The sequence below is a fragment of the Lipotes vexillifer genome, unplaced genomic scaffold, assembly GCF_000442215.2.
Source record: "Lipotes vexillifer unplaced genomic scaffold, Lipotes_vexillifer_v1.1 scaffold1378, whole genome shotgun sequence".
Lineage (NCBI taxonomy): Eukaryota > Metazoa > Chordata > Mammalia > Artiodactyla > Lipotidae > Lipotes > Lipotes vexillifer.
This window is the reverse complement of record NW_006775104.1, coordinates 165,849-187,696: the sequence shown is the minus strand read 5'-3', so window position 1 is coordinate 187,696 and position 21,848 is coordinate 165,849. Positions and strand designations below refer to the sequence as shown.

The window sequence follows — 21,848 nt, the reverse complement described above, 5'->3', positions numbered from 1 at the left end:
TGCACACATATGTACACACACACACACAGAGGCCCGTGCAGGCCAAAGTGCACATGCACACATATGTATACACACACACACACAGGCCCGTGCAGGCCAAAGTGCACATGCACACGTATGTACACACACACACACAAACACACTGGCCTGTGCAGGCATAAGTGCACGTGCGCAAGTACACATACACACACACACACACACAGGCCCATGCAGACCAAAGTGCACGTGTGCACATATGTACACACACACAGACAGGCCTGTGCAGGCCAAAGTGCATGTGCACACACGTGTGTGCTCGCTCACACACACACCTGTGTAGGCCAAAGTGCACGTGTGTATGTATGTACACACACACACCCAGAGGCCAAAGTGCACATGCGCGCATACACACACATACACAGGCCCGTGCAGGCCAAAGAGCACGTGCACACGTATGTACACACAAACACACACGCACATAAACACAGGCCCGTGCAGGCCAAAGTGCACGTACACACACACACACAGGCCCGTGCAGGTCAAAGTGCACGTGCGTATGTATGTACACAGACACACACACACACACACACACACACACACAGGCCTGTGCAGGCCAAAGTGCACACGCACACGTATGTACACACACACTCAGAGGCCCGTGCAGGCCAAAGTGCACACACACACACAGGCCCATGCAGGCCAAAGCGCACATGCACACGTATATACACACACACACACGCACACCTGTGTAGGCCAAAGTGCACGTGCGTACGTATGTACACACACACACCCAGAGGCCAAAGTGCACATGCGCACATACACATATACACACACACACGCACACCTGTGTAGGCCAAAGTGCACGTGCGTACGTATGTACACACACACACCCAGAGGCCAAAGTGCACATGCGCACATACACATATACACACACACATACACACCCGTGCAGGTTCAAATCCAGAAGTATGGGCAGCTGAGGCCCAGCCCGGGCCTTCACGTTTGCCAGAAAGGACGGCAGCCAGCAGACAGGGTGCTAATCAACATCAAGCACAAACATACCCCCAACACAGCTTCCACCAACTAGACTTTGCTCTGAATACCTTGCTGTTTCTATATTTAATATATTTCTTTAAATTTCCACTGAAGGAAAGGGCAGAAGTAGGAAGTTATCAAGGGTCCCGACTTTTTAGGGTGATGTACACATCCATTGTCTTGATGTAGTGATGGTTTCACAGGTGTGTACAAGTGTCAAAACTTATCAAAATATACACTTTAAATCTGTACACTGTATTGTTGGTTAATTATCTCTCAATAAATCTGTTTTCATTTTCCAATGAATCTGCATAGTCGTTGTGGATAGTATTCCAGAAACGCCCATTTTAAAGGTTGAATTTCACACGTTCACTCATGAGTCACACGTCTTGTTTCCTAACGTGTTCTCTTACAGACACACCAGTTTAACTCAGGGTCCAGCTACAGTACCAGATTCCCAAAGGTCCTCAGGGGGCTCATCCCAGGTTCCAAACGCAGCTCCTGCCTGGAATAGACCCCCTTCTCTACTCTTCTGGTTCCTAAATCCTCAGCGGCAGAAAGGGCTCCCTGCTCCTCTCCTGACCTCTGCCTAAACCCAGGCCCCTGGATTTCCATTACGAAAACGAATTTATCTACCATGAATCCTGCTCAGGGCCAATGCAACGTGCCTCAGAGGGAGAGTAGCACTGAGCGTTTATGAGATCCCGCCCAGGGAACCACCACCACTGTCTCGTGCACCCTGGTCTTCAGGGGACCCACACACGGGTGTGGACGTGCAAACCGCTTGGCCACACAGAACACTGACTGAGCAGAGCACCTTTTCCATTTCTGGTGCACACCACCCCGCCAGTTCCACAGACCTGGGTGTCACGATGCCCTCCTACATTAAAGTCTCAAAGAGCAGGGCCCTGGGCCTTTGGCAGGAAATGCTCCCAGGGGAGCCCCAGAGCTCTGTCAGCTACCCAGGGCGTCAGAACTCAGGAGCTGACCTAGGATGGAAATGCTGGGGGGTGGCTCCTCCCCAGAAACCCAGGAGAAATCTGCAGCCCACTCCACAGCCCAGGATGTGGTTGCCTTTCAGCCATTTCTTCCCCAAAGGCCCTGGCTTGGCAGGAGGCAAGCACTGGTCACTGCACTGTTGACAGCGGGTCCAGCAGCGGCCCCCTGCTAACGCAGGGGTCTCTAAGACCCGGGACCCCAGCAGGACAGAGAGAGCAGCCCAGGGTAGGCCCCCGGCTCTCACACTGACTCCTCTGTTCCATGTCCAGAGCTTGAGGCCCAAGGCATCATGGTGAAGAGTGGCCCTCGGGACGGGGGTGACATCGGGTAGGCCCAGCCCCCCACCGACACACACTCTTCTCAGACTCTCTCAGAATGTTACGCTTCCACTCACTGTGGGAATCTGAAAACCGCCAAGTGTAGTTAACCTGGAAATCTGGTCTCACTGGGTTCTGAGGTGGCCACTGGATACGATGAGGATTAAAGGTCAGAGATCAGAAAAGAGGACGTTAGTACGTGGGGAATAAGTTAGGAAGGGAGAAGGAAGTCTAGTTTCTTGCAACAGGAAGTTCCTGGAGTGAGGCGGATCACAGCCTGTGTGAGAGGCAGAGGATCCTTAGCTGCACAGAAGGTGGAGGTGCGGAGGAGGACGGAAAACCAGCCACAAATCCTCACTGCTGCCGACTCACCGCCTTCAGGACACTGAGGCTCCAGGAGACCAGGTGAGGGCAGGGAACCCCCAAGCTCTGGGTCCCCTGTGGCGAGGGCATTACCTACAGCTCCTGGTCTAGCCGAGCAGTAACGCAAAATAAGGCTGGGGCTTCCCTGGTGGCGCAGCGGTTGAGAGTCCGCCTGCTGATGCAGGGGACGCGGGTTCGTGCCCCAGACCGGGAGGATCCCACATGCCGTGGAGCGGCTGGGCCCATGAGCCATGGCCACTCAGCCTGCGTGTCCAGAGCGTGTGCTCCGCAACAGGAGAGGCCACAGCAGTGAGAGGCCCGCGTACCGCAAAAAAACAAAAAAACAAAAATACAAAATAAGGCTGTATCAGCAGGGTCACAAATTCAACTGGAAAAGCAGAGCTCCAAATACACATATGTAAATCAGTCATGGGAAAGTAAGATGGTTTTTCTAACACACATGTGATACCAGAGCGGTTAATCACGTTCCCAGGTTAGCCCACATGTCTATTCTACGCAAGTTCAGGACTAACAGCATTCCTTAAACTACATTTCCTCTACGTAGAACTTTGTTTTAACAGGAAGGTGCACTCCGAATTCCAATTTGGGAAGTACCAGGCCTCATGAGGGGCTGGGTGGGCACTGGAGGCCTTGCAAGGAGGGGACATCTGAGGGTATATGCTTCCCAGCACAAGAAACCGTGCTTGTCGTTTTCCCGAGAAAGGGTAGGTCTGAGTCAAATACCTCCTGGGTGTTAGAAATTGAGAGGAAGGAGGGTAGGAAGGAGAAAGGTTTGGGAATCATGAGTGACTGGCTTGGGATGTGGCAGTGACTGCTAAACTACACCCTTAAGTGCTGTACTTAGTAGAGCAGAGCCGAGTTAACAGGATGGGTTACAAAAGCACAGGATTTAACAGGCCCACTCAGGTTTCCTCTGAGAGGACCTGATTACAATCAGACCCTAAGTGTGCAGACTCATTCTAGTCTGCAGGTCTATGTGGAGCTCCAGAAGCCTGGGGGATTTCAGTCCTGCCCACCGGGAGGTGAAGTCAGTGTGCGTGCTTCTCACTTCTCGCCACGGGGAACACAGAGGCCTGAGTCCACCTGAGTCCACACCAGCTCCCTCAGTGGGAGAGGGTGGGGGAAGAAACCAGTGACTTACGTTGTACGCATTGATAATCAGTTGAATTATATTTTTGGAGTCTCCGTGTAGTATCTCCACCGTTGTTCCAGGTATCAGGGCTGTAAAATTCTTGGGGAGGAAAAAAAAAAAAAAAAGAAAACAAATGAGCCCATTTTGCCCTGCCACACTATCAAAGAGTGAACACTGCCCTACTGAGCTAGAACAGTCAGGGCCCCCAGCACTGATTCTGCCACTCTCTCACACCGTAAACTAGAGAAGATGCCACAAGCAGAGGTAAGAAGGCGGCACAAGGGAATGGAGTTGTTGCAGTCGGCTGTGGAATCTCGATTCTTGAAGGTCTGAGTGGAAAGGGCCTGACAAGATCTGTTCCTAAAGCATGATGTCATGCTTCTTCTTGGAGACCCCTCCTCTCTGGCATGTAATGGACAACTCTCTGGAATTCCATCCTCTAAGGTCAACATATTCTTGATGTGCTTGCCCTCTCCCCGCTAGACTACACAGGCATTCCCAGGTTCAGTTCAAGGATGCCCTCGACCTGGCCAGCAGAAGTGAAAGGGGAAACTTTTCTAAGGGTCTCGAATACAGCCTCTTCTCCTAGGAGGGAAATGAATGTGAATGGTGCCTTCCCAAGGAGGTCTGGTATCTCTGGGTGAAGTCTTTGGCAAATCAGGCAGCCTTGAAGTGGCTGCCTTTCCTCTTTCACTTGTACGAAGGCCTGAGTATGTCACTTACTAAAGTGACAGAAATTGCTAGAAACGCCTGCCACCCTCAGCCTGCCTTGGACTGGATATGCCTCCCGAGCGAGAGGTCCTTGGTTCTGAGCAAGGCTGGCTTAAGCCAAGGTGGGTCTCTTCCCTCCTGAAGCATCCGGTAGCATTCTCAGTACAGTCTGTGCAACTGACCTCTCTAAAAATGGTATTTGTAAATGGACATGTTCTATCCTGCTGTCTTCACTAAGCAACCTCCTTCCCTTGTTTTCATCTTCTAAAATTGATTCAGACTAAAAGAAGATAAAGAACTCAAGAAGGTGTAAGTGGCATTTTATCAATGATTACCTCAGGCAGAAGCAGCAGAAACGCACCATCAGACAAGGGTTCTTTTGGGGATATTTAAGAGCAGTAAAGAGAGGGGACAGGGGTTGGCTGTTCTAGAGGCGGGGATTAATTTCTCATAACCTCTCAATTCAAAAGATGTCAGAGGTAAGCTGGGCTTCACACTTGGCTCCACACGAACACTCCCTGAGCAGCCTGGAGGAGAGGTCTAGTGAAAGGCAACTTGCCTGTGATCGTGGGAAAGAGCACATTCACGAGGGAAATGTACAACGGTGGCCCACGGGATGACCCGGGAAGAGTCTCTCTTAGACAAGGCAGACTCACACACATACTGCTCTATTCACTCAAGACACGTATTGTTTTCTTCGGAAATTCCTGTCCCAAACTAACCCACTGGTCCCCCATACTCTGCAGGAAGGCAAAAAAAACTCCGGACTGTGGAACTGGTAGTGTAGCCTGCCTAGACGCCTAGTTTTCTTTCTGTACATTTTCATTTTATATCATCCTTCCCTATTCCCTGGGTGTTTCCATTTCATCAACTGAAAAACTATTTCCAAAGTTTTTCTCATTGCCAAATTAGAAACCATATGTTTAACTTCCTTGGTATGTACTGCTATATGAACGCTTAAGAGCTTCCTTAATACTATTATTTTCCAGTAGATCAGGTCAGGGCTATATTCCACCCACCTCTGGATCTCTGCCCACACAGAACAGGGCTGTTAACACCCCTCACCCAGCCTCCCCACACTTCACCTGACCCCACATCCCAATCTCCCATTCATCTCAGGGTCAGCAGGGCCCCCAGATTCAGGCCATCAGCCTCCCTCACTCCCTCTAGGTGTACCTTGTAGAGCATATAATGGTTCTTTGTCACTGCAAAGATGAGGTTGATGTTGTTTTCTGCCAATTTCTCTCCAAGCAAGGCAAGGGATGGATAGTCCTAGGGCCAAGGCAAAAGTCAAGGTTGTAACACTTCTCCCAGGCTGACACACGAGCACGTGGCTCCAACGTGCACTCAGTAACTCATCACTTGCCACGATAAGCACCTTCCCCCGGCAGCGCCTTAATAACCACGCCCCATTGTCAGCTCCTTACTGAGAAACTGTAGGGGAGATTCTCCAGGAAAGGACCCTCTGGCACCTACTAAACTAGATTCACACCTCCTACCCCTCCAACCCAGAATAGAGAAGTGATGAGTGGAGGTTTCCCACACTTGGTCTGTGTTTCCATCCCTTCAGCAGGAATGGCGCAGAGGGGGGAAGTCCCCAAAAGGAGAGCCACCACGTCCGACCACCTACCGTCAACACCTGTTATCTTCCCTCTCTTCCCTAAGACTTATCTTCCTGAGCTCCCTGCCCTATTTTTCCTTTTCCTATGCCCAATATTGGGCCTGCCAATGTCCCCTACAGGCTCTGCTAGTCCTCTCATGGCTCAGAATGGGCAGAAGAGGCTGCTAATATTTGGACTAAAAGTTGGGCTATGGCGGGGGAGGGGTGCAGAGCAAGAAGGGAGGGAGGACACTTCGAGGCAGCTCAGCAACGTCCGGAAGGATTTTAAGGGCTGATGATGGACGCAGGGGTTCTCATCGGTGAGTTCTACAGTTATCAGGTTGTATCATTACGAGTTCTTTTTCCAGACTCCATTACTCTTGACTACCTCTTAAAACTGGAGAAAATGGGCTAGTCCAGCAAGAATTAGAAAGAATTTCTCTCTAGCCAGACACCAGAATGGGTTTGGCAAGGAAGAGGGTGTAGATTTTGGGAGGAAAAAACTGTACAGCAAATGTGGAAAAATCTTAATTGTTGGGTCTGGTTGATAGTTAGGTAGAGTCCACTTCACTGGCCTAGTATATGTTTGAAATTCTGCCTAAGTTCTGTTTAATCGCATGGTCCCAGTGACAGGCTACTGGGAGTGGAAGGTCCTTGGGGCTTCTCATCCCGAGTAGGACACCTGCCACCCCACCCCTGACACTGATGGAACTCAGGGCATCAGGAAACCCATTTCTCGAAGTCAGGAAGTCTTGTCTTCGCTGGTCTTGCCCCATAACTTCTATCCCAGTTTTTGGCTCTGCTGGAACACAGTCCTCTCCCTCGTGCAAAATCACCTCTCCCCTTTGAGATCCATCCTGTCTCACCAGGTCACCTCTTCCCTCGACTAAACACTCCCCATGTGGGTGCACAAAAGCAGAAAGATGAACCGGCTACAGAAATCCCTGAGCAATGTTCTAAGTTAATGACGAGGAGAAGTTCTAGAAGCCCAGTTGGAGAAAATGGAGTAGAGACCCGGTCCCAAGAATGGGGTGGAAAGTCGGTGAGTAGAGGTCCAGAGGAAGGTGGCAAAGGCCAGCGAGGCCTCGGACCACGGTCAGGGTGGTGGGAGCGGTGCTGGGGTCCCCGGTCCTCACCATCTGGTTGGAGGCAGTGTACTCGTTGGCCTCATTCAGGTGGCACTGGCCGTCGTGAGGCTGCACCAGGCCCCCCAGCTTTCCGTCCAGCGCGATGTGGGGCACGTCGTCCGTTGTGAACACCAGCAAGTGCAGCGCGGCCTTTCGCCAGCCGATCTTCTCCTGAGGGACAGAAGTTGATGGGCATTAGGCCTTCCTGGCTGCCACCCAAGCCTGCCCTGGGGCATCCTGCCCCGCCCTGCTCGACTCTGTACCTGACCGCCACCCCCCTCGGACGCCTCCCCTACAGTTCCTTCCACAGAGCAGCCTTTAGCCCCCCAACCTCCCTTCAACACACCCGGCTGGCTGCCCTTGCCTAAGATGACTGGTAAGGGACCACTTCAGTCCCCCAATTAGACACGAATCACTCACAATAGAGTGCTCAAATGACCAACAGACAGATCTGTCTTTGGAGGATTTGAGAAAACCTGCCATCTTTCTGGTAGAAGTGAACCACTCCAATCATGAACTGAACTAGTCTGGTAGTTAAGGTCAATCAGACTAGCTCTTTCCTCCCTTTGCTGCTTCACTGTATGGAATGTATCCGCCCTTCAGGCAGAGGCACGGCTCAATACGAGCTATCTTGCAAGGGAACGACTCTATTTTTTCATATTTAGACACTGTGGCCCCGACACTACACAAAAACACTCCCAGTCATTACTAGTAGGAGCAGCTAGACCCTGATACAGGGCAACAAAAACTGGGATAGGGTTGCCTTCATACCAGTAGTGAAAGAGCATCCCAAAATACATGGGTTGCAGGATGAATAAAGGAAGGATTTAAACACCGCTGAGTTATCTACACGTGTACACCTGACACTGAAATAGGAGACTGGATTCACAGACTTTACAAGTTAAAAGCTATCACCTTATGGCAGATAAGGGATTGAGGGTATCATCCTCTCTTTCTTATCGCCACAATGATGGATAAAACAGCCTTCAAGAGCTATGGTATTTTCTCATTTGCTCCGAAAGCAGAGTGAAAATAAGTCACAAAAAGTCAGCGTAACACAAGGAAGAAAAGGCAGTTTGAAAGGAAGCCAGAGAGGACTGAAAGCCAGGAGGCCAGCTGTGCGCAAAGAATTCACCTTTGGGGAATCAGTTTCCCAGACTCTCAACGTTCATCCAACAGACAATTACTGACTTCCTACCACATGCAGTCCCCATGGAAGGCACTGGGTCTAAGAAACAGCCTGTTCCAGACCTCAAAAAGCTTGCAGTCAAGTGGAAACACAACCTTAACGTATCACAATAAGCATGCTAATGAAGGTAAATACACTTTTTCTTTTTTTACATCTCTATTGGAATATAATTGCTTTACAATGGTGTGTTAGTTTCTGCTTTATAACAAAGTGAATCAGTTATACATATACATATGTTCCCATATCTCTTCCCTCTTGCGTCTCCCTCCCTCCCACCCTCCCCATCCCACCCCTCCAGGCGGTCAAAAAGCATCAAGCTGATCTCCCTGTGCTATGCGGCTGCTTCTGAGAAAACCATAATTCAAAAAGAGTCATGCACCAAAATGTTCATTGCAGCTCTATTTACAATAGCCCGGAGATGGAAACAACCTAAGTGTCCATCATCGGATGAATGGATAAAGAAGATGCGGCACATATATACAATGGAATATTACTCAGCCATAAATACACTTTTTTTTTTTTTTTTTTTTTTTGCGGTACGCGGGCCTCTCACTGTCGTGGCCTCTCCCATTGCGGAGCACAGGCTCCGGACGCGCAGGCTCAGTGGCCATGGCTCACGGGCCCAGCCGCTCCACGGCATGTGGGATCTTCCCGGACCGGGGCACGAACCCGTGTCCCCTGCATCGGCAGGCAGACTCTCAACCACTGTGCCACCAGGGAAGCCCCATAAATACACTTTTAATGGAAACCCAGGGAAGAGGAGAGAAGGCTTCCCAGGGCAGAGGAAATGTCAGCTGAGCTGGAGGTGAGGTGGACCCTTCAAGAAAACTGGAAGAAGAAATGACAGAGGAGGCAGAAGTTGGGGTGGGGAGTGGGTTGCTCTAGGCGCTAGTAAAGGCACAATGACCAGGCCGGGCACGTTTTCAGAACCCAGAGGAAGCAACCTAGAAGGTCCCTAACAGAGATGCATTCTAAGCTGTGACAAAACTAATTTACGGTATTAGAAGTGGAGATAAGTGGATCCTCTTGGAGGCAGGACTGGGTGTCTTGGGAGGGGGTGTTAATAACTGGAATATATGGCAAGACAATGAAAACTCATCAAACAATTTTGAAAAACAACAACGAAGTTGGGGGATTCATTACCTAATATAAAGCTACAATAATTGAGACTGTGTGGTACTGACAAAAGGATAGACACATAGACCAGTGGAACAGGATAGAAACCAGAAATAGACCCACACATACGGTCAATTCGATAGAAGGTACTGGAATAATTAGACATCTATATGAAAAAAAATGAACCTCAACCCACAGCTCTCACTGTATACAAAAATGAACTCAAAGTGGATCACAGACCTAAAACTATAAAATGTCCGAAGGATACAAAGGAGAAAAGCTTTGTGACCTTGGTATAGGCAAAGATTTCTTAGATGATTCACAGGATAAAAATTTGATGAATTAGACTCTGTCAAATTAAAAACATCTGCTCTGGGCTTCCCTGGTGGCGCAGTGGTTGAGAATCTGCCTGCCAGTGCAGGGGACACAGGTTCGAGCCCTGGTCTGGGAGGATCCCACGTGCCGCGGAGCAGCTGGGCCCGTGAGCCACAAGTACTGAGCCTGCGCGTCTGGAGCCTGTGCTCCGCAACAAGAGAGGCCATGATAGTGAGAGGCCCGCGCACCGCAATGAAGAGTGGCCCCCGCTTGCCACAACTAGAGAAAGCCCTCGCACAGAAACGAAGACCCAACACAGCCATAAATAAGTAAATAAATAAGTAAATAAATAAATAAAATGGAAGCCTGTCTACAGTAAACATTAAAATACGAGAAATACGAGATTTCTTTAAAAAATAAAATAAAATAAATAAAAACATCTGCTCTTTGAAAGATACCACTGAGAAAATGAAATGACAAGGCACAGATCGGGAGAAAATGTTTGCAAAAAATAAAAATCTGACAAAAGACTTGTATCCAGAATGTATAAAGAACTCTCATAGGCCAATAACCACAGAAACAACTGAATTTTAAAAGCTAGAGACTTGAATAGACATTTTACCAAAGAAGAGCTATGGATGGAAATAAGCACATGAAAGGATCCTCAACAACATTAGTCATTAAGAAAGTGCATAGGGCTTCCCTGCTGGCGCAGTGGTTAAGAATCCGCCTGCCGGGCTTCCCTGGTGGCGCAGTGGTTAAGAGTCCGCCTGCACAGTATGATACAGGCATAAAAACAGACCAGTGGAATAGAATTGAGAGCCCAGAAAGAAATCCACACATGTACAGTCAACTAGTCTTCAGTAAAGATGCCAAGGACACACAAGGGGGAAGAATAGATTCTTTAATACATTGTGGGGCTTCCCTCGTGGTGCAGTGGTTAAGAATCCGCCTGCCAATGCAGGAGACATGGGTTCAAGCCCTGGTTCGGGAAGATCCCACGTGCCGCGGAGCAACTAAGCCTGTGCGCCAGAGCTACTGAGCCTGTGCTCTAGAGCCCGGGAGCCACAACTACTGAGCCCACGCGCCACATCTACTGAAGCCCCCGTGCTCCAGAGCCCATGCTCCGCAACAAGAGAAGCCACCGCAATGAGAAGGCTGTGCATGGCAACAAAGAGTAGCCCCTGCTCACTGCAACTAAAGAAAGCCCGCGCACAGCAATGAAGACCCAACACAGCCAAAATTAATTAATTAATTAATTAAAAAGAAAAGAAAAAGTGCACATTAAATTCACAATGAGATGCCATTAGACAGCTATGCCAATGGAAAAAAAAAAAAAAAAAAAAAAAAACAGCCCTGAAAATACCAAGTGCTGGAAAGAATGTGGAACAATCAGAACTCTCATAAATTGCTAGTGAGAATACAAAATGTTTTGGCAACTCTGGAAAACAGTTTGGCATATTCTTATAAAGTTAAATATACAATGACCATCAACCCCTCAGCAACCCCACTCTTTGGTATTTATCCACAAGAAATGAAAACTTATGCTCACATAAAAACTACTATGCAAATATTTATATAACAGCAATTCCTGATCACCAAAACTTAGAAACAACCCAAATGTCCATCAGGTGGTGGATACATAGACAAACTGTAGTACATCTCTACGATGGAATACTATTCAGCAATAAAGAGGAACAAACTGCTGATACACACAACTCGGATGAATCTCCAAAGCACTAGGTTAAGTGAAAAAAGCCTGTCTCAAAAGGCAACTTACTGCCTAACTCCATTCAGAAGATATTCACGGAAAGACAAAAATATAGGAACAGAAAACAGATTGGTGGTTGCCAAAGGCTGAGTGCAAAGGGAGAGGTCAACAGCAGAAGGGCATTGGGAAACTTTCTGAGGTGACAGAAATTACCTATATCTTTTTTTTTCATTTCTTTTCTTCATCTATGTCTTAATTGTCGGGGTGGCTCTAAGACGTTATACCTAAAAAGGGTGAATTTTACTCTATGTAAATCATCCCTCAATATACCTCACTTTAAAAAACCCTTAAAGAAGTATATACATCTTTTGACTAGAGGATTCTACCGCAGGAGACTCTATCTGCAAGAAGTATTCTGAAGTACGCACGGCAGTATTTTTACTAATAGTGACAAAACAGGAAAGAGGTGACTACCCTACCTGAATACGGGAACGGTTAAGTAAACTGAGATCTCTCCTTTCCACCATTAGAAATTATGTTCATAAAAAGTATGAAGTTATGTATAAACGTGTATAATATAAAGTGAAAAACAAAGAATACAGTACTGTAATTACAGTGTGATTACAAACTATGTAAGAAACAGGCATCACTCTCCACTAAAAAGAGAACAGAGACTAAAAGAAAATATACCATAATGATGTTGGGATTGAGATTAGAGGCAGTATCTTTTTTTTTTTCCCCCAAACTATCTTTAATAAGTGCTACTTTTAAAAGACTAGGCTTTGAATGCTGGCTCTGTCATTTAACTTTTTCAGCCTCCTTTTCTTCCATGCCAGCTTCTCAAGGGGCATGCAGGAATCTAAGGAGGGTGACAGCAAGCAGACAGAATAACGTGGAACTTGGAAACTTGAAAGTGGGCATGGGAGCTTTTGGTCACTACCAACTACCTGTGTAGCTTTGACCACAATTATTTAACATCTCAAAGTTTTTTCTTGTTAGTAAGACAGGAATAATAATACTTAACATTTATTGTTCACCTCCACTATTCCATCACATCTTCACTGCAACCCTTATGAAGGAGGTAATATATTGTCATCTTGCAGATGAGGACACTGGTGTTCAGAGACATTAAGTCACTAGCCCAAGGTCACTGAACCAGTAAGGACCAGAGAAGTCAGATTCAGATGACCTGCCTCTTATCCGCGAAGCTAACTACCCAACTTGGCAAGCTCTCAACTAACAACTGCTGATCCGGGATAAATGTTTGTTGAACTGGAATATTGCATCTGAAACAGAAATAGCTCCGCAAATGAAGAGTAGCATGGCTTAATAATATTAATTCTGTCTTATCTGAAGTGGACTCTTGTTATGTAAGTGATGTTAACAAACTTGGCCCAGAGGTTGGGCTGCACAGAATGAGATGCTTATTCATTCATTCAGGCTTTTGGGCTTGGAGATTTTACAAGCACTGACTCCACAGAGAATTTACAATAGAAATAATTTTCCTACTGTCTGCTTGGATTATTTTGAAGTCTTAAGTTCTGTATCCACGTTTGGGGCAGAGATCAGTAGTGGGAAAGTGGATTTTTTTTTTAAAGGAATAACTACAGAATGGAGTGTGGCATGGGGGCCAGCATACGAGAGCTTTGGCACAGACAAGGCTGAGTTCAAGGGTTTGCTTTTCGAGACCCTATGTCAGCCACTTCATCTCTCTCAGCCTCAGTTTCTTCCTCTGTAAAATAAAGATAATCCTATTTTGCAGGGTTGATCCTAGGTTAACAAGTATTTAGTACATAAGACACACTAAAAAAGGGGTCTATAGTTACTACTCTCAGACTAGTAATAACTTTTACATTCCTTCTCGTCTCCTTTTGCTTCTTGATGTGTGAGGCTCCACAGTCACTACAGGGACCATGAAGGCTTGCATACCGAAAAGTTTAAAAGTCTTGTATTAATTAAAACCACAGTGAGATTCTACCACACACCTAATAGAATGGCTAAAAATTAAAAAGACTGGCCACATCAAACACTGAGGGAGATGTGGAGGAAACGGAACTGGCAGATACTGCCCATAGGGTTCTAAAATGATACATGTACTTTGGAAAACAGTTTAGCAATTTCTTAAAAAGTTAAACACCTACCATATGACCAAGCCCTCCCACTCTTAGGGATTGACCCATGAGAAATAAAAGCATACATCCACACAAAGACTTGAACACATTTGTAGCAGCTCCACTTATAATAGGCAAAAACTACCAAATATCCAAAACAACCCAGATACCCATCTACAGGTGGATGAATAAACTGTGGTGTATCTACACAAGGGAATAGCACTCGGTAACGAAAGAAGTGATCACTCCTTAGCACAGATGACCCTCAATAGCACACATGAATCTCAAAACAGTTGTTCTGAGTGAAATAAGCCAGGCCAAAAAGAGTATACACTGGATTTCTGAAGTTTTAACAAACGCAAACTCATGTGTAGTGACAGAAGGCAAAGTAGTGGCTGCCTGGGGAAAGAGGGCAGGAGACGCGGGAGGGAGAAATGACAAAGAAGCACAAATACTCTTTCTTGGGGCGAGAAGGATATATGTCCGTCATCTTGATTACAGTGAATATACATCTCACGGGTATGGATAAATGCCAATACCTGTCAAGTTGCACACATTCAATATGTGTAGTTTATTATACATCGATCATACCTCAGTAAAGTATTTTTCAACAAAGGCTTGGTGTGCTCAGAAAGTCATTCAAATACAGTAAATTAGATGACCAGACTGAATGTCAATACCGTGCTGGGAATACCAGTTATGCATATTCCTTTGTTTGGTGGCAGTGCCCACAAAGCAGCTGGGAGTGTGGGCTCGGATGAACGGCAAACCTCAGTTCATGCCCACATCTTCCCTCGGCTTGTCTTTGTGACATTGGGCATGTTAGTTAATCTTTCCCATTCCCAGCTTCTCAGCTATAAGACAGAGATAATAGGGCTTCCCTGGTGGCGCAGTGGTTGAGAGCCCGCCTGCCGATGCAGGGGACGCGGGTTCATGCCCCGGTCCGGGAAGATCCCACATGCCGCGGAGCGGCTGGGCCCGTGAGCCATGGCCGCTGGGCCTGCGCGTCCGGAGCCTGTGCTCCGCTACGGGAGAGGCCACAGCAGTGAGAGGCCCGCGTACCGCAAAAAAAAAAAAAGATAGAGATAATAATAGTATTGATAGAATAGGGTTGTTGAGAGGATTAAACAAAATGATACACAAGGAGCACACCCCGCTCAGTATTTGCATGCAGTAAACAGTCAAGAATCGACAATGATTGTCCTCAGTATTTCCATGGAGCTGAAAATCTGTGACTTAAATCCAGAAACACATAACCTTATTTTTGGATTGTAGGGTTATGGGTGATGTTTATTTCCTCTCTGCTCTCTGCATTTTCTAAATTTTTAGATTGAATATATTCTTTTTATACAAAACTATTTTAAGAGAAAAAAAAGACAGACTGATTTGTTTAGCTAAACTTTTCTCCAAGTCTCTGGGTAAAAACAAGATTTTTAAAAGCCAATCTCCTAAACATGACAGAGGTCAGCCCTCAGTTGAAAATGTCACGGGTGGGCGGGACGGAAATGCGCTGGACTCTGAAGCCAGAAATCCAGGATCTGCAGTGTACCTGCCTTCTCTTCAGTCATATCTGCATCAAGTCCACCACAAGGTCTGTTCCAGCTTTCCAACTCCCAGTTCCCACGTGCTCAGGTAAGCCACGGACACAGGTAACAGGACTCACCTTGTCTATTTCAGGCACTCAGTGTCTGGTTCCACAGCCCTAGTATGCCTCTCCGTCATAAATAAACAGGCATCCGCATCCCCCTGGCCTCTCCCCTGGTCTTAATGCTCTCAGGGAAGGAGTGCTCTCCCTCCCCAAGGAAACGCAGTCCCCAAATCCCACCCTCTCTGGAGCACCGTTCCATCCGTCAATTTCCTCTGCGTCCTTTCCTTATGCCCAAAGATACGCTCACGACCCACTTCTAATAAACACTCTGTTTCTGACCCAACATCTCTCATCACCTGCCTCTACAACTAGCAGACTGGCTGCCTCTATTTCCTCTCCCCAGCTCCATATAACCCGACTTCTCCACACGCCCCTACCGTCTCTCTCACCGGCGGCTCCCAGTCACCTGCCTCCTGCCCCCAGACGCACAGTGGTTCTCTGCCCCAGCTGCATGTAAGGTCCTCAAGGGAGCTTCGACGATGCTAACGCCCGGCGGTTCTGATGTGACCTGCAGCCCAGCCGCGGGGTCTTCTAAAGCTCCTGGGTGAGCCTACCGTGGCGCCAAGGTTGAGAACCTCGAAGCTCGCACTGAGGTCCTGCTGCCAGCCCCGCAGCCATCCTCTGGCCTTGCTCTCCAGCCTCTCTGCTGCCGACCAGGGCCTCCTTCGAGCCCTCCTGCCCTTGGCTTCCTGGACACCGCACCGTCCAGTGCCCCCATCCCCTATGGCTGCTAGCAGATTCCACCTCCTCTCCTGGCACTGGATGAGGTCAAAGGTAACACTGTCCCCGAGGAGATTTACCCAAGTTCCATGCATCTGCTTGGACAGCTCTCAATTAATTACCTCTCCCACTTGATCTCCTTCCTGAGCTTTAGTCCCAGGTCTGGACCAAAAACCAGACATGTCTGCTGTCACCCAAAACTTAACTTCTCCAAAGTTGATGCACTATCTTCCCCTCCAGGCTCCCCCACTGCAGACAAAGGGACCATCAAATGTCTTATCGAGAAAACTTAGAATTATCTTTTTCATCCTACTTCCCTGGTCCCACAGCAACACCCGTCCAGTCCTGAACTGTCCGTTCTGTCTTATAGTCCACTCCCATGACCTGTGTTGAGCCAGAGCCTTTGGGCAATGCTACGCGTTTTACCCTCCTTTTCCTACGCCCACTCTGGGTGAGCAGGCGAGGCCCAAGGCTCACCCCTCTCCCAGCCACCAGCCTGCCTTCTGCCACCCGAGGGTGATGTGTTCTGTGACCCACATTTACTCCAGCTGTGCCAGGCGAATCACACACGTGCGCAGGAGACCATGCTATGTGAAAAGCAGCCATCCACAGACTCTGGACACACGTGTCAGAAGTAATGAGTGGTGGGGGGAGCTGCCACCAAGCCCAGAACCTCTGACTCCGTCCACTCCCAGGAGGCAAACCCTCTGGTTTTGTACGGGCCACCAGTCCAATCTGTGCTGGGGCCAGAGATGACTTGCTCCAGTTGGAAGCTCAGTGGAGAACTTACCAAACTCTGCTCTGTCCTCAGAAAGCAGCAGAGATCTGGAGCTGAGAGAAGAGAGGAAGGGATATAGGGCCCAGAATAACAAAGAGCACTGCACCTGGCACATACTTGGCACTCAGTGAGGAATGAGTAGTAAGTGGATACGCGAACAAGATCAGGGTTGGGTAACAAGAAAACCTCCCTCACAATGTCCAGAAGTCTTCAATCACATCACTCCCAATTCCACCAACTATTTAATATGCTTTGCAATCCAACAGACATCTTCTTTTAATCATATAAATACAGGAAGCAGTAAGGGGCTAACTTAAGTGAAAATATTTCATCAAATCACCTGTCATGCACTGAGATCTGAGAAAACTAATGGGAATTGCAGAAAGGGTGGCAGCAGGGCCATGGAAATCATCGAACACAAGCTGCAGAGGGTGGAGGAGGGGAGAGGGGCCAGGTCAGTCAGTGGGATGGTTATTGGCGGCCCTGGGCAGCCAGGCCTGGAAGTCAGCCTGGGGAACCTGGGATCCTGAAATGGCAAAGAGAGAACAGTAGTCCATGAAAAGGGGAAGCAGAATGGAGGTGGAAGACCAGGCCTTACAACCTTTGAGAAAATAAATACAAACTGGCTCCTCCCAAGAGTGAAGACAGACTTGCTGGCTTGTTCACCTCCAACATGTGGCCCCAGAGAGTGAAATAATGGCTAGGGAGTAAGGATGTCATTTCTCTGTTTGAGGACATGAAGCTCTGGCCTGTGCGGCAATTTGGTTTCTGGGGTTGGAACGAGTCACACGCAAGGGGCTACACGGTCTGACAAAGAGGAAGGTCACTCAAAGGCTTCCATCCTCCCCCGCCCCCCTCCAGACTGTCCCTGGGTGCCCCTGAGCTGCCCCACCGCACCTGGACTTTTACCCACTTGGTAAGGCGGCTCCACGGGGAAGCCATCGGGAGTGGAAAGCTTTTCTGGGTGCCAGCTCCAGGCAAGCTGAGCTTGGCACACAGAATGAGTGTGCACGGTAGAGTTCATGGTCATGGTGGCCAAACACAAACGCAGCTTAAGAGGGTGCAGTGAGGACCAGACAGGCTAGAAGGAGTCACCGTAGAACAAAAGCACCAGTGGGTTACTGGGCAGAAAAGCTGCCTCAGAGGAAATAAGTAGCACCTGCAGTTTGGAAAGAACCTCCGAGGTTGGCTCATCCACGTTCCACCCGTGCAGGTATCTTTCATCTGGCACCTCCTCCGCATGGGCCCGGGGTCCCCACTCAGACTCACTGCCGCATCTGGCAGCCTGCTCCACAGCTGAGCAGAGGTCTTCGCTAGAAATTTCTCCCTTGCCTTGAACTCAAACCTGCTTCCCCGTGGCTACCCTAGGTCATCCCCTGGAACAGCCCTCTTCTGTAGTGATGTCTGAGGTTAGGTAACACGCTTCTTCCTGTGGTGTCTCTTGTCTTGGTCAACCTTTAACCACTCCTCAGAGGTGTGGTTTCCAGCCCCGGCACCATCCACTCACCCCTCCCTGCTCTCTAGCTATCAGCGTCTGCCTTAAACACAGCCCCAGAGGCAGACGCAGGTCCCTGGATGTGGTCTGGCAGCAGAGGAAGGCAGGGCTGGGACTGCGGCCTGCAGCGCATGGCCTGTGTTTGGCAGCTGAATCTTCTGACAGGCTCACAGAAGCCTGTGGGTCCCAATATCCATGTCCTAGTGACTTGCTTATACACAGGGACCATGGCAGAGCATGACAAGTGTGAGAGGGAGGTTCAGGGATGCCCTGTGGGAGGGTGCACGGGAGGGCCTGGGAATCTGAGAAAAGCTGACGCCCCACCCAGCGGCCTTAGAGGACATGGGTGGTGGGGCCCACCCGAATACAGCCTGGCTCGTTGGCCTCGGCTTGCTTGTTCCGAGACAAGGCCCGCAACACTCTCTCTGGTAAACAGTGTTCAATACAGGGGAGGCCTAGATCAGGATGCCATTTCAGCGACGACAGAAACACTAGCTTTAAATGATGGGGTTCTCTGTTCTCGATGTCAGTCTAAGTTAAGTAAAATCGATGGCCACCCAGACAGCTGGGTCCTCCAGCCAGGTGTCAATAGAGCCCATGGGCCTCAGTTGTCACTGAAGAGTCACCAGCCACATGCTCCCTCACTGCAAAAAGGAAGCGCCATCTGAAAAAGTGTCTCCACAGCGCTGTCTGGGAGAGCTGAACAGCAGAACCCACGGTTCCGAGACACCGTGAATAATGAATGAAAAGGGGGTTATCAGTGTTCCCGTGTCACAGATGGGGAAGCCAAGGGCAAAGGCAAGCAGGCTGGGCTTCCCTGGTGGCACAGTGGTTGGGAGTCCGCCTGCCAATGCAGGGGACACGGGTTCGTGCCCCGGTCCGGGAGGATCCCACATGCCACGGAGCAGCTGGGCCCATGAGCCATGGCCGCTGAGCCTGCGCGTCCGGAGCCTGTGCTCCGCAACGGGAGGGACCACAACAGTGAAAGGCCCGCAAATCGCAAAAAAAAGAAAAAAAGACAAGCAGGCTCACTCAAAGGGCTAGGCTCCAGCAGCGCACCGACCTTGGGACAGTACCCGTGGTCTCCCTAGAAAACCCGGAGGCTGCCAGAGCCACGTTATAACTGTTTCTGATAAACAGGAAACTCTTAGTTCCAGAGTTCCAGAGAACAGCAGCATGTGCAGCTGTCTTTCCCAGGACAGTCAGTCCTGGCTCTACCACTGGCAAACCGGGTCACGTGGGAAATCGAAATGGTTCCTTAGAGAAGGACTCTGCCCTCTTTGGAAGCACACCCCTCCCACTTCTCCACTCCTGTGTGGCCACAAAAGACGGCAGGTTATCTAAGGTCAAGGTTGAGAACTCCCATCTTTGGAGCCGGGAATGTGAGTACAGTTCCATCTCTGGCTCTGTCATTTCCAGCTGTAAGACCTTCAAGAAGTTACTCAACCTTTCCAGGGTTGTTTCCTTATCAAAAGCAGACAGTACAACCACCTTCAAAGGATTAAGTAAGACAAGCCCCACTGAGGTGCTTGGCATACAGCCTGGCTCTCACAAAGCATGCAGCCGATGGTAATCAATAGCATCATTAGCACCAGAGCCTCAGGGCTAACACGGGGAGGCAAAGGGACCAAGGTGACCCTTGAAGGGGAAGAACACTGTGCTTCAACCACTGGGTCCTACCAGGGCCAGACGTTCTATAGTGTCTGTGCACTCCGCAGGTCCCTCAGATTGTCGTATAGGCATCTGTTGTCCAACTGCAGTGATGCTCCCGGGGACGGGAGCTGTGGCTCAGTCACCTGTGCAAGCCTCACAGCAGCTCGTGGGGCATCTTGCAGACTGTAAGTGCCCAACAAATTTCCAGAAGTTAAAACTAAAACACTCTGTACACTGACCTTTCAGGCAAGCAGAGAGAGAGAACAGGTTTGGGGGAAGAAATGAAGAAGGAAAGGGGGCTGACCTGACTAGCCAAGGGGCAGAGCCTACAGCAGATCTGAGCTTGGGGACTAAGGAATCTTGATTCCTACAATGTACTTAAGGAAAAAAATAAGGCTGAATTCTTTCTGTAATTCGCTTCCCCAATCATGCGGACATTCAAGCCTATTTCTGTCGCTTTGTAACAGTAAACACGTTCTCACCAGGAGTTTGTTTCTCCAGTTTCCGTCCATGCTTTGCAATGAAAAATCTTTTTTAACAATCTGTCTGTGGTTCAACTTAAGAAGGGCAAAATTGTCAATATTCCTTCCCTTAGGGGAAAAAAATCTCGGCCCATGACTCAGGATTTAGACATTCACCTAGAGCCCAAGCCCTAACAACATGCAGTAGAACACGTCTGACGTAGACTCTATGCAAGTCCAATCTGGACTAAAGAAAAACGTTTGTAAATATGAGGCTGAACCATATGAGTTTTTCTATTTTTGTAGGAGAAACTATCAATGGTCAAATATTAAATTTCATTGATAGTCACATGTCCATAATTTCACATGGTTCCATTTAATGTTTACAAATGAGTTGTTCTATTTCCTTTCTAGTGGATCTGAAAGCTCAAATCGAATCCGTGAGGATGGGGACTTTTTCTCATCTTTTTTTAAATTTCCTCCACCATACCTGCCACTGAGCACTTACTGGGCACACAATAAACATTCCTGAGCTGGAAAGCAGAACCAGCAGCTGTGAGCGGGGCAGTGAAGCCTACAGCACAGCTCACAGGCAGAAGGCAGAACAAGGACATGCCCCTCCAGGGACTAAAACAGTCGAATGATTCAAAAGTACACAATAAACCACAACCGTGTGCAAAATAGAAAGCCAGGGAGGACTTCTGAATCCTCACCTCCGACAAAAGCACTGCCCGGGCACGGGCGGAGCGCCTGCATGCCCACCCACAGCCCCACAGCCTCCGTGGGCTACAGGGAAATCCAATACTCTCACGGGCTTCACGAAGACACTGAGCCAGAGGAAGAGCAAGCAGGGTGGGTTGCATTAAGCCCCAGAAACCGTGGTGCAACTTGCTGGCACAAACGGCTTACACATGCCGAGACAGATAACCCAGACTGCATGAACACAGGACTTATGGGGGCATCCCCTCGGGGGGCATGACGGCGTTAGGGGCCGCTGCCTTCCTTGAGGAAAGAAAGGCAGTTTTCTACGTTGCTCAAGTCATGCGTGGAAAAATGACAAGTCTCAGGTCTAAAAGAAATCAGGCAACAAGTCGGAAGAAGCCAAATCAACTCCGGGGGAGGCTGGGCTGAGTGAAAACCTCTCACAGCCGAGCCTCCCTCCAGGAATGGGGAATTCTCCACCCTCTGCTGGTATCTGCAGCAGCCCCTGCCTGGCCTGGAGCTCAAGCCTGAACCAGGAGAGACAAAAAGCAAAATCAGGGTTTCCCTGGTGGTGCGGTAGTTGAGAGTCCGCCTGCCGATACAGGGGACCCGGGTTCGTGCCCCGGTCCGGGAAGATCCCACATGCCGCGGAGCGGCTGGGGCCC

General features: G+C 48.9%; 1 protein-coding gene across 1 annotated transcript in view; it reads right to left on the bottom strand.

Annotated features, from left to right (window-relative positions):
* ITGB5 (integrin subunit beta 5) overlaps nt 1–21,848 on the bottom strand; it is a 114,715-nt gene that overhangs the window by 44,000 nt on the left and 48,867 nt on the right. The window contains exons 6-8 of the mRNA XM_007449681.1: nt 7,294–7,455; nt 5,734–5,829; nt 3,856–3,945 (exon numbers count right to left, since the gene is read on the bottom strand). Coding sequence (XP_007449743.1) covers nt 3,856–3,945; nt 5,734–5,829; nt 7,294–7,455 — 348 coding nt within the window. The remainder of the gene's footprint in view (nt 1–3,855; nt 3,946–5,733; nt 5,830–7,293; nt 7,456–21,848) is intronic.